This window comes from Dromaius novaehollandiae, chromosome 25 (genome assembly GCF_036370855.1).
Source record: "Dromaius novaehollandiae isolate bDroNov1 chromosome 25, bDroNov1.hap1, whole genome shotgun sequence".
In the NCBI taxonomy this organism is placed as follows: Eukaryota; Metazoa; Chordata; class Aves; order Casuariiformes; family Dromaiidae; genus Dromaius; species Dromaius novaehollandiae.
Window position 1 is genome coordinate 3,395,200 of NC_088122.1, and position 10,502 is coordinate 3,405,701.

Sequence of the window (10,502 nt, forward strand, 5' to 3'; positions counted from 1 at the left end):
CCCAGTGGTCCCTGTCCTCATCCCACTGTCACCATCCCAATGGCCCCTGTCGCCATCCCACTGTCCCCATCCCGCTGTCCCCATCCCAATGGCCACTGTCCCCATCCCACTGTCCCCATCCGCTGTCCCCATCCCAATGGCCACTGTCCCCATCCCGGCATCCCCCGTCCCCCTCCCACGCGCTGCGAGATCATTAAACAGAGACACTTTGAGCCACCGCACGGTTTGTCCTGCGTCATCGCACCCGGGGGACGGGCGCCGGGGAGGTCCCACGTCACCGGTGGGTGCCGTCCTGCTGCCGTGTGTCCCCGTGTGCCCCGGCAGGGCGATGGCTGCCCCAGGGCGGGGGTCTCCCGGCAGAGGACACCTGGCATGGGGACACCTGCGCGCGTGGCGCGGGACAGCACAGCGTGCCCGGGGGTGTCACCGCAGGCGGCAGGGCCGTGGGGACGGAGCGGAGCCCGGGGCAGGATCCGGCCCTGCGCGGTGCCCGCAGCGCTGCGCCCCGACGTGGGAACCCCCCCCCCCCCACGGGGGAACCCCCCCGCGACGTGGGAGCCCCCCACCCACGTGGCGACATCCCCCTCCAAACCCCGCCCCTTCCAGGCCTGCCCTCCCTCCTGATTGGTGGCGGCGCACACCTCCCCTTCGCTGATTGGCCCCCGCCGCCAGCCATGTGTCAAGGGCTGGGAGAGGAGGGGGCGTGAGCGGAGCCGGGGATCGCGACCGGGGTCGGGGATCGCGACTGGGACTGGAGATCGCGACCGGGGCTGGAGATCGCGACCGGGGCTGGGGATCGCGACAGGGGCCGGCGATCGCGACCGGGGCCGCCGCCCCCCCCCCCCCCCCCCCGTAAGTAGTGCCCGCGGGGCTGGGCAACACTTGGAAACGAAGTTGCCGGGGGGCGTCTGGGCCCCCCCCCCCCCGGACCCGAGGGGACCTGCCCCCCGGTAGTGCCGGGCCGCCGGGGCTCCCCCGGGCGACGTGACAGCGGCCGGTGTCACGTCTCCGCGGCGGGCAGGTTGCGAAAGGCGACTCCAGCGCGGCTTCCTGCTGAATCACTCGAAACCCCCTTCCCGGCCCCGGGCAGAAAGCCCGCCCCTGCCCCGACGCCCCTCCGGGGGCCAGCGACCCCCCCCCGGGCAGCAGGGAGGCTCCGGAGCGCCCGTCACTCGTGTCACGAGCTGCTGGGTCTCAGCCTCTCGCAGGCGCCGCCGCTGCCGTGTCTGCCGAAAACGCCGCTGCGGGGGGGGGCACGAGTGAGCGGCACAGGGTGAGTGGGGCCGGGCTCGGGGCGGGGGGCGGCCGCGGGCCGGGGGGGTCTGCCCGGGTGCCATGCGGATGGGCGCTGAGGCCTCCTTCCCTCCTGACGCGGGAGGTGTTCAGGCAGCGCGGGGGCCGGTGGCCCTGGCACAGGCACCCCGGGGGGGGGACCCGCTGCCCGGAGCACGTGCCCCGGCCCGGTGCCGCCAGCGCAGTCTCCCCGTGCCCTTGAGGGCTCTGGGAGGGGGCCAAATCCTGCCGGCGCGGCCCTTCCGCCCGGCTCGGCGGGACCCGGGGGGCTTGTGCCCGGAGCGCTGCCTTGCACGCGGGGGTGCGGGGGGGGGGTCACTGCCGGGGTGCCAGCCCCTGGGATGGGCGCCGAGACTGGGATGCCCGGAGGGATGGGGACCTTGGGGACCGTGTCGGCTCCGGGCTCCTCCGTCCCAGCGGGGAAGGCGTGATGGAGGCCAGCGTGCTCCCGCTCCATCCCCGCGGGGCCAATCCTGCCAGCTTATTCCCGCGTCCGGGAGCCGGAGCCAGAGCTGGGAGCGCTGGGGGGCAGCTGGGAGATGGAGGAGAGGCCGCCCGTCCCGCAGCGACCCACCGCCAAGGTAACGTCCCCACCGGGGGGGCGGCGGGGGGGGGCCCGGGAAAGGCCGCGGTGGTGATGCCCGTGCCGCCCGCGCCAGGTGGGCACGGCCTGGAGCCTGGAGTGGAGCCGTGCGGCGCTGGGTGCCGGCGTGGGCACCGTGGCGGCCTCCCCGGCGGGCAGGATGGTGGCCGCGGGGCTGGACGCGGTGCTGAGCAAGTCGGAGGAGCTGCTGGAGCGCTACCTGCCCGGCCCGGCCGCCCAGCCCGGTGAGTGCCCTCGCCCTCCCCCGGGGGTGCCGGAGCCCCCGGACCCCCTTCCCAGGGCCGGCGCCCGGTGCCCCGGTGCGGCTGCATCCGGATGGGGAGGGTGCTGGTCCCGCGCGGCTGCTCCGCGGGAACCCGAAGCCGGGGAACGCGGCGCGGCGGCCGCTTGAACTCTCACCTGGAAAAGGGAGAGCAAATATAGCCCCGGGGCCGCCGGCCGCCGCGTATTTATAGCCCGGGCCGGGCCGCCGGGGTGGGGGGGCCGCGTGCACCCGCTTCCCCGCGCCCCTCGCCCCGCCGACGCCTCTGCCCCGCAGCCCCGGCGGCCCTGGAGACGGCGGAGCAGCGGCAGAGCTACGCAGCGCGCCTGGGCGCGCTCTCGGCCGAGCTGCGGCACCGAGTCCTGCGGCGCCTCCGGCAGCTGGTAAGGCCGCGGCCGGACCCCGCGGGGCGCCGGGGCTCGTCCCGCTGCCCCCTTCCCGCTCCTCTCCCCCGTCCTTTGCAGGTGGACCGCGCGAAGCGAGGCACGGCCGGGCTGCTGCGGGGCGCCCGCCGGAGCCTGCACCGCCTGGGGCTGCGGCTGGACCCCGGCGAGGCCGCGGCACCGGAGGCCGCGGCACCGGAGGCCGCGGGAGGCACCCGGGCAGGAGGAGGCATCGTGGCCGCCGCCGCTTCCCGGCTCGCCGCCTCGCGCCTGGGGGCCGCCTGCCTCGGCGCGGCCGCCCGCCTGGGGGGCCTGGGGGGCCTGGGGGGCCCCGGCGAGCCCCGGGCGTCCCGCGCCCGCTCCCTCGCCGCCCTGCCGGGCCTGGTGCCGGTGCCGGGCCGCGAGTGGGCCCAGGTGAGCATCGAGGAGCTGCTGGCCTACGTGGCGCAGCACGCGCCCCTGCCCTGGCTGGTGGGGCCCTTCGCGCCCGTCCTCGTCGAGCGCCCCGAGGACGGGCCCGTGGACGTGGCCAAGTGGCGCGGCTGCCTCGCCGGCGGCCCCGAGGAGCGAGCGCCTGTCCGGCCCCGTTCGCCCGGGCCGGGGTCCCCCCGCGGCGTCCCGGAGCCCGGGGAGCGCCGGGATTTCTAGTCCTCCCCGCTTGAAAGCGCTTTAAAGGAAAAAGCAACTCTTTAAGCCTGAAAACGACTCCGATCCTGTAACGCCGAGCGCTGCGGTGGCGGCTGGGTGCTGGGGGGCCCCACGCCGGGACCCCCAGACCCCCGGTCTGCGGCAGCCGCGTTGCTGGGGAGGCCTTCGGCGGAGGAGGAGGAGGAGGAGCGGGGCGAGGTGCCGGCCGGGTGCCCGGGTGCCGCCGGACTGTGAACCGGGGCTGTGTGGCACCGAACTTCGCCCCGGTTATCACCCCGCTGCCTCCCGTGTCGTCACACGCCCGCGGCGGGGCTGCTCCCCGCGCCCCCCCCCCGGCCCCCCGCTTGGCCCCGACGTCGCCAGCCCCGGGAGGCCGCGGCCCGCCGGTCCCCACGCTGCCACTGCCCCCCACCCCGGCCCCCCGCCCCGGCCAGGGGGGTGGTGGGGCCCCGGGCAGCGCCTTGACCCCTTCCCGCGTAACCCTGCACCGCCGGGCTGGGCCGGGGGGGCTGCAGCCTCTGGGGGTCGGTGCCGTCCAGCCCGGGGGCTCCGGTCCGGGGGGGTCGGTGCCGTCCAGCCCGGGGGCTCCGGTTCCGGGGGGGTCGCTGCTCTCCGGCCCGGGGCATCGGTGCCGGGAGGGGTCAGTGCGATGCGGCCCGGGGGTCCGGTCCGGGGGGGGTCGGTGCCGTCCAGCCCGGGGGATCCGATCCCGGGGCGGTCGCTGCTCTCCAGCCGGTGCATCGGTCCCGGCGGGGGTCGGTGCGATGCGGCCCGGGGGCTCCGGTCCGGGGGGGGGGTCGGTGCTGTCTGGCCCGGGGGATCCGGTCCGGGGGCGGCCCGGGGGGGTCGCCGCGCCGCGCCGCCGGCTCTGGGGGGCTGCGCCCGGGCTCGGGCCGGCCCCGGCGGGGCGGGTCCCGGTCACATGCCGCGGGGCCGGGCTCCGGGCTCCGGGGCTATAAAGGCCCGGGGGAGCGGCCCGGAGCGCAGCGTCTCGGAGGTGAGTGTGGCCGGGTCTGGGCCGGGCCGGGCCGGGCCGGGGGGCGGGCGGGCGGGCGGCGCTGCGGCCCGGGCAGGTCCGGGGGCACCGGGCTCCGCTCCGGTCCCGGGGGGGGGCGGTGGGAAGCAGCCGCCGCCCCGTGCTGCGGCGGCGGGTGGGAGCGGGGCGGCTCCTTCCCGGAGCGGGGGGGACCGGGGGGGTTGCCCGGTCCTGGGGGCGGGGAGCTCCCGGAAAGCGGCCCCCCCCGTGCCGGGGTCTGCCCCCCCGCTCAGCCCCGCTCGCCGTTCCCTCGCAGCCCCGCCATGGCCACCAGCGACCCCAGCGCGGCGAGCCCCAAGGCCGAGGAGCAGCAGGTCGGTAGGGCTGGGGCGGGGGGGGGGGGTGTCTGGGTGGTCCCTGCCTGGGGATGGGGCTCGGGTTACCGCCCTGGGTCACTCCGTCCCGGGGGGGCTCTGCCGGGGACTCGGTGCTCCTGGGGCTGGTGTGGCCACGTCCTGGCCCAGGACAGGCTGCGGGACCCAGGAGTCCTGGGGGGGGGGGGGGGGGCAGGATAGGGGACCCCAGTGACTGGGGGGAGCCCCCAGCCCTGCTCTCTGGGGGTGGGGGGGGTCCAGGTGGGTTTTGGGGCCCTGCCCTCACGGGTGCCCTCCCCGCCCCCAGAGCATCGGGACGCGGGTGGCCAGCCTGCCCCTGGTGAGCTCTGCCTACGACATGGTGTCCACGGCCTACGCCTCCACCAAGGAGAGCCACCCCTACGTCCGGTCGGTGTGCGACGCCGCCGAGAAGGGCGTCAAGACCCTGACGGCGGCGGCCGTCAGCGGGGCCCAGCCCATCCTCACCAGGCTGGAGCCGCAGAGTGAGTGACGGGGCCGGGAGCGGGGCCGCGATGCCCTGGAGGGTCCCCAGCCTCCAGCGCCGTCGCCGTGCCCGCGCGGGGCTCGGCAAGCGCCCGGAGAGCTGGCGCGAGCGGGAAGCTTTGGCAGGCGGTTAAGAGCGTGCTTTCCTTGTCTCCAGTTTCCACGGCCAACGAATACGCCTGCAAGGGGCTGGAGAAGCTGGAGGAGAAGCTGCCCATCCTGCAGCAGCCCACGGAGAAGGTAACGCCGCGCTTCGGTGCGGGCGAGCGGGCTCCTGGTCTGCCCCGTGGATGCCTGACGGAGGGTGTTTGCTCCTCTAGCTCATCTCGGACACCAAGCAGCTGGTGACGTCCTCTGTCACGGGGGCCAAGGATGTTCTCACCAGCACCGTGGCCGGGGCCAAGGATGCGGTGACCAGCCGGGTGACGGGGGTGATGGATATGACCAAAGGGGCCGTGCAGGGCAGCGTGGAGCTGACCAAGTCCGCAGTGACCAGCGGCGTCAACACGGTCATGGGCTCAACCGTGGGCCAGATGGTGGTGAGCGGGGTGGGCTCCATGCTGGAGAAGTCGGAGGAGCTGGTGGATCACTACCTGCCCATGACTGATGAGGAGCTGGGTAAGGAGCTGCGGGGAGGGGCTCGGAGCCCCTTGGGGGAAGCACGGCCCAGTGGGCAGAGCCTGCGTGGGGTTGATGGGCTCTGTGGGCCGCCTGGGGTGAGCAGGGCCATGCGCAAGTGCCGGAGCCGGGAGATGCCCTGCACGGGGTCGGGGGTCTTGCGGGGCCCCTCACCGCCCTGGCTTGTCTCTTGCAGCCAAGCTGGCCACGGCGGTGGAGGGCTTTGAGATGGAGCAGCAGAAGCAGCAGCAGAGCTACTTTGTGCGCCTGGGCTCGCTCTCCAGCAAGCTGCGGCACCGTGCCCTCCAGCACTCACTGGGCAAGCTGCAGAGCGCCCGCCAGAGCAGCCAGGACGTGCTGGCCCAGCTCCAGCGCACCTTGGACCTGGTAGGACCTGGTGTCCCTGGTCCCCCTCGGCCTGGGGCTGCAGCAGGCCACCCATGCCGGGCTGTCCCTTCCCTTCCAGGCGGAGCACCTCAAGCAGGGCATGGACCAGAAGCTGCAGGGAGGCCAGGAGAAGCTGCAGCAGATGTGGCTGGAGTGGAGCAAGAAGCAGCCGGGAGGTGGCAAGGACCTGGTGCAACCGGAGGTAGGTGGAGGTAGATGGTGGGGTCCCCGGGGCCCCCCCGGGCCCCCCTTGTCCCTCAGCCTGCCCTCGTCCCTTGCAGGCAGTGGAGTCGGGCACGGTGGCCGTGCTGCACGGCCTGACGCAGCAGCTGCAGAGCACGTGCCAGCCCCTGGTGTCCAGCCTGCAGGGCCTCCCGGCCAGCATCCAGGAGCAGGCGGGCCAGGTCCGGCAGAACGTCGAGGAGCTGCGGGCCGCCCTCGCCAGCGTCGCCTCCCTGCAGGACGTGACGGCCAGCGTGCTGGCCCAGGCCCGCAGCCGTGCCGCCAGAGCCCGCGAGCTCATGGACGAGCTGGTGGAGCACGTGGCCCACAACACCCCGCTGTCCTGGCTCGTGGGGCCCTTCGCCCCCTCGGGCCAGCGCCTGGTGGACATGGAGATGTCCAAGTAGCAGCTGCTGCCTCCGGGCCGGGACTATGTCGACCCTGACCCAGGCCTAGATAAGAGCACCTCCACTAACCCCCCCCGCCTCGCCCCAGTAACCACCTGAGCTCTGTAACCCTCCTGTCTCCCTGCTCCGGGGGTGCCTGCACCGGCTGCAGGAGCCTCCCCAAGCAGGGGCCACTGTCTCATCTGTGCCAAGTGCAGCTTGTCCCCTGTACCCTGTCCCAGCTTGGGCAGGGACGTACTAGCAACGTGCCTTGGTGTCTTCAAGTGCCTGGGGGCCCTGGCGTGGCTCTTTCCCCAGTGCCCCCTATTAACCCCCAGCTGCCCCCCAGGTCTAGCATCCACCTCGCTCTCAGTGCCTAGAGCCCTCGGTGCCTTCAAGCCCCCCAGTTTTGCCCCCGGTGGCTGTGGGACCCGGTGCTGCCCCCCGGGGCCAGGGTCGGAGCCCAGCCCTGGGAGCGGGAGCCGCGTGCACTCTGCCCCCGGGACCGGCTCCAAAGCAATAAAGCCTGGCTGGTTTTTGCACTGGATCGGAGGCCTCGTGTGTGAGCAGGGGACTGGAGGGACCCTGGACCCCTTGGGGGGGGGGCGGGGGGGTCCCGGCTTCCTGGAGGATGGGAGGAGCTGTTGGTGGGAGGGATGACGTCATAGTCCTGCTCTGACGTCACAAGCACGTCTCTGTGCCGACGGAGTCGCCACCGGGGCCAGTCCCGGTGCTGAGCCCTGGCCGGGGCCACCGGCTTCTCCGCCTGCCGCCCGGCAGCAGCCGTGGCCCAGGGTGAGCGGCGTCCCCCAGGGCCGCGGGAGCTGCCCCCATCCCCTGCCCTCCCGGGGCAGCGGGGGGCCCCTGGGGGAGCCGCCAGCGCGGGGGGGGGCTGGTGCTGGGTAAAGGGAGCCCGGGGCAGCCCTGCTCTGCCCCTGCGGAGCTGGACGTCACCCAGCCCCTCGGTGACGAGGGCCCCAAAGCACCGTCCTCCAGCCCGGGGCTGGCCCTGCCTGGGTGCTGGGAGCAGCCGGTGGGTGTTGGGGCCGAGCCCCGGGGCTGGGGCCCTCCCTGGTGCCGCTCAGCCCTGCCCCGGCCCACGTTGCAGTGAGGGGGTGGGCAGCAGGCCCCCCCATCCCCTCCAGCCCCCTGGCCAGTGTGGGGGTGACGCCAGCCCCGGGCCCCCCTGGGGGATGCGCGGCCCCCTGCCCGGCATCTGTGCCTTCCCCGGGCCCCGAGGATGCGACCAGCCTGCAGCCACCCCGGCAGGTGCCCGATCCCCTGCGTTGGGGGGGGCAAACTCCCCTCACCACTGCTTTTTTTCGGGCGGGGGGGGGCGCTTGAGATGAGCATCCAGCAGAAGCCTGGAGGACGCCCGGCGCTGATCCGGCCGCGACACCCAGCAGCACCGACCGCGACCCCCCCCCCCTGCGCCCAGGCTGCGGTGAGCTCCACCGAGCCCGCGGCCCCCGCGCTCGGGCAGCCAGGAGCCCCGCAGGACGGCAGCCCCCGGGGGCCCCCCCACTCGGCCGGGGCCCCCGGCTCCCCCCCATGCCGGGCACCGTGGCGGGGCAGCTCTTCCCGCACAGCCTGGAGCGGGCGCTGGAGAAGGCCGAGCAGTGGCTCAACCACTACCTGTCCCCGGGCGAGAGGCAGGCGGGTGAGTGCCCCCAGGCTGGGGGGGGCCCGTGGCCTGTCCCATCCCAGGGTGCTGCTCAGGACCCCACGTCCCATCCCAGGGTGCTGCTCGGGGTCAGGGGTCCACGTGTGCTGTACCAGGGTGCTGGGCAGCGTTGGGGGGGTCCCTGTGTCCCACCCCATCCTGGGATGCTGCTTTGGACTGGGGTCCCCATGTCCCATACTAGGACATTGCTCAGGGGTCCCCATGTCCCCCCCCAACCGTGTCCCCTCGGCCCTGCACCCCGCCGGCTCCTCTCTGCCCAGCTCTCTCCCACCTCTCGCCAGCAAAAGCGGCGGCGGAGGGGGGCCTCGGGGGCCCGGGCCGGGGGCCCCCAGCACGGCAGCGTCCCGCAGGAGCGGACGGGCACCGCGGTCAGCACGGCCTCTCCCGGCTCTCCCGGCTCCTGCGCCCGGTGAGCTCCCTGCGCCGCGCAGGATGCAGCCAGCATCGGGCCACCCCCCCCAACGTGTCCCCCCCCCCCCCCCACGGTCCCAGGGGCCCGGGTCCCCTCTCCGGCTCCCTTGCAGGTGGAGGCCGCCCAGCAGGGCTTGGGCGAGCGCCTTCGCCCCGGCCACGAGCCGCTGCGGGTGCTGCCGAGCCCAGCGCCCGGCCGGGAGCCCGCCAGCGTCGGGAGCAGCACCCAGGCAAGGAGCCGGCGCCCCGAGCCCGCCGGCACCCCCGGCCCCGTGCCGGTGCTGGCACCGCCGCCGGGGCGGCTGGAGACGCGGGTGCCGCCCGCGGGCCGGGCGCTGGCCCGGCAGTTACAGGAGCTCTTCCCCGCCGGCACCGCCGCAGGCCGCCGCGCGCCGAGCCCGCCGCGACCCGGCCGAGCCGCACGGCACCGTCACCCTCGCCGCCTCCCCGGAGGGGCTGCCCGGGACGGCGGGGGCCCACGGCCACGCCACGGCGGCCCGCGCCTGGGACGCGCCGGAGGAGCTGCCGCGACCGCTGCTGCCAAACCCGCCGGGGCCCTGGCTGGAGGCGGCCGCCGCCGCGGTGCTGGCCACCGTCAAGGCCACCGGCACCGCCGGCCTCCTCGGCACGCGGCAGGACCACCGACGCCGGGGCCCTGGCTGGAGGCGGCTGCCACCGCGGTGCAGGCCACCATCAAGGCCACCGGCACCGCCGGCCTCCTCGGCACGCGGCAGGACCACTGACGCCGGGGCCCTGGCTGGAGGTGGCCACCGCCGCGGTGCGGGCCACCCTCAAGGCCACCGGCACCGCCGGCCTCCTCGGCACGCGGCAGGACCACTGACGCCGGGGCCCTGGCTGGAGGCGGCTGCCGCCGCGGTGCGGGCCACCGTCAAGGCCACCGGCACCGCCGGCCTCCTCGGCACGCGGCAGGACCACCGACGCCGGGGCCCTGGCTGGAGGCGGCTGCCGCCGCGGGCCGGGCCACCGTCAAGGCTACTGGCACCGCCGGCCTCCTCGGCACGCGGCAGGACCACCGACGCCGGGGCCGCGGCGGGTTCAACCAGCCCCGCGGCCGGCCCGGGAGCCCGCGCTCCGGCCTCAGCATCAACACGACTCTGCTCCAGGCTGCCGCTGTCACTGTGCCTTTCCTCGGCGGAGGGGACCGAGCCGGGGCCCCGCGGCACCCTGGGGCGATGCACGGCCCTTTTGCGGGTTCTGGTGGCCCAACTGGGGGGGGCTTTGGGCCATCGCTGCCCCCAGATGCCGCTTGCAAGGAGCAGGGCTGCAGCAGCCCAGGGCGATGGCGGGGACGCGGGAGGCTTTGTATCCTCGAGCTGGCCCCGGGGGCAGCCACCCATCCCCATGCCCCCCCCCCGTCCGTCTTCCCCAGGTGCCCGTGTGCAGGGGGGGACCGGGATTGTGCCGGCACCTCCCAAGCCGCAGGCTGCACCCTCGGCCCCGCGTCGGGCAGCGGCACCCGGCCCAGCGACTCCCTTTGCCTCCTGCTTACCCGGGAATTGGGCAAGAGGCGCGCGGGGTTTGTTTGGGTTTTATTTGGGTTTTGTTTACGGAAGGTTGGAGCATGAAATCAGCCCTGGAAGAGAAAACACCGGCTCCCCAGGGCCGAGTTACAGCAACACCAGCCTCGAAGCAGCACTGGGGCAAACTGCCTCCCCCCCCCCCGGCGGGTGCTGCGGCCGCCGGCGAGCGAGCGGCTCGCGGCACAAACAGGACTCAAGGACGCAGCGGC

General features: G+C 75.3%; 2 protein-coding genes across 3 annotated transcripts; both read left to right on the forward strand.

Annotated features, from left to right (window-relative positions):
* Window positions 1–892: 892 nt before the first annotated feature.
* Window positions 893–3,244, forward strand: LOC135323630 (perilipin-5-like). Of its 2 annotated transcripts, XM_064497534.1 has the most exons (5): window positions 894–1,273; window positions 1,774–1,874; window positions 1,953–2,121; window positions 2,436–2,542; window positions 2,624–3,244. In XM_064497534.1, exons 2-5 carry the CDS (start codon window positions 1,833–1,835, stop codon window positions 3,188–3,190), a joined length of 885 nt encoding a protein of 294 aa, XP_064353604.1. In that variant the 5' UTR covers window positions 894–1,273; window positions 1,774–1,832; the 3' UTR covers window positions 3,191–3,244. The 2 variants fall into 2 exon arrangements, with proteins under 2 accessions (XP_064353603.1, XP_064353604.1); XM_064497533.1 differs by having other exon boundaries at window positions 893–1,273; window positions 2,436–3,244.
* An 845-nt stretch (window positions 3,245–4,089) lies between these two features.
* On the forward strand, window positions 4,090–7,204 carry LOC112994893 (perilipin-3). The gene is made up of 8 exons (XM_064497532.1): window positions 4,090–4,187; window positions 4,483–4,540; window positions 4,848–5,043; window positions 5,202–5,284; window positions 5,365–5,662; window positions 5,859–6,049; window positions 6,129–6,251; window positions 6,331–7,204. Exons 2-8 carry the CDS (start codon window positions 4,490–4,492, stop codon window positions 6,676–6,678), a joined length of 1,290 nt encoding a protein of 429 aa, XP_064353602.1. The 5' UTR covers window positions 4,090–4,187; window positions 4,483–4,489; the 3' UTR covers window positions 6,679–7,204.
* The last annotated feature ends 3,298 nt before the right edge of the window (window positions 7,205–10,502 follow it).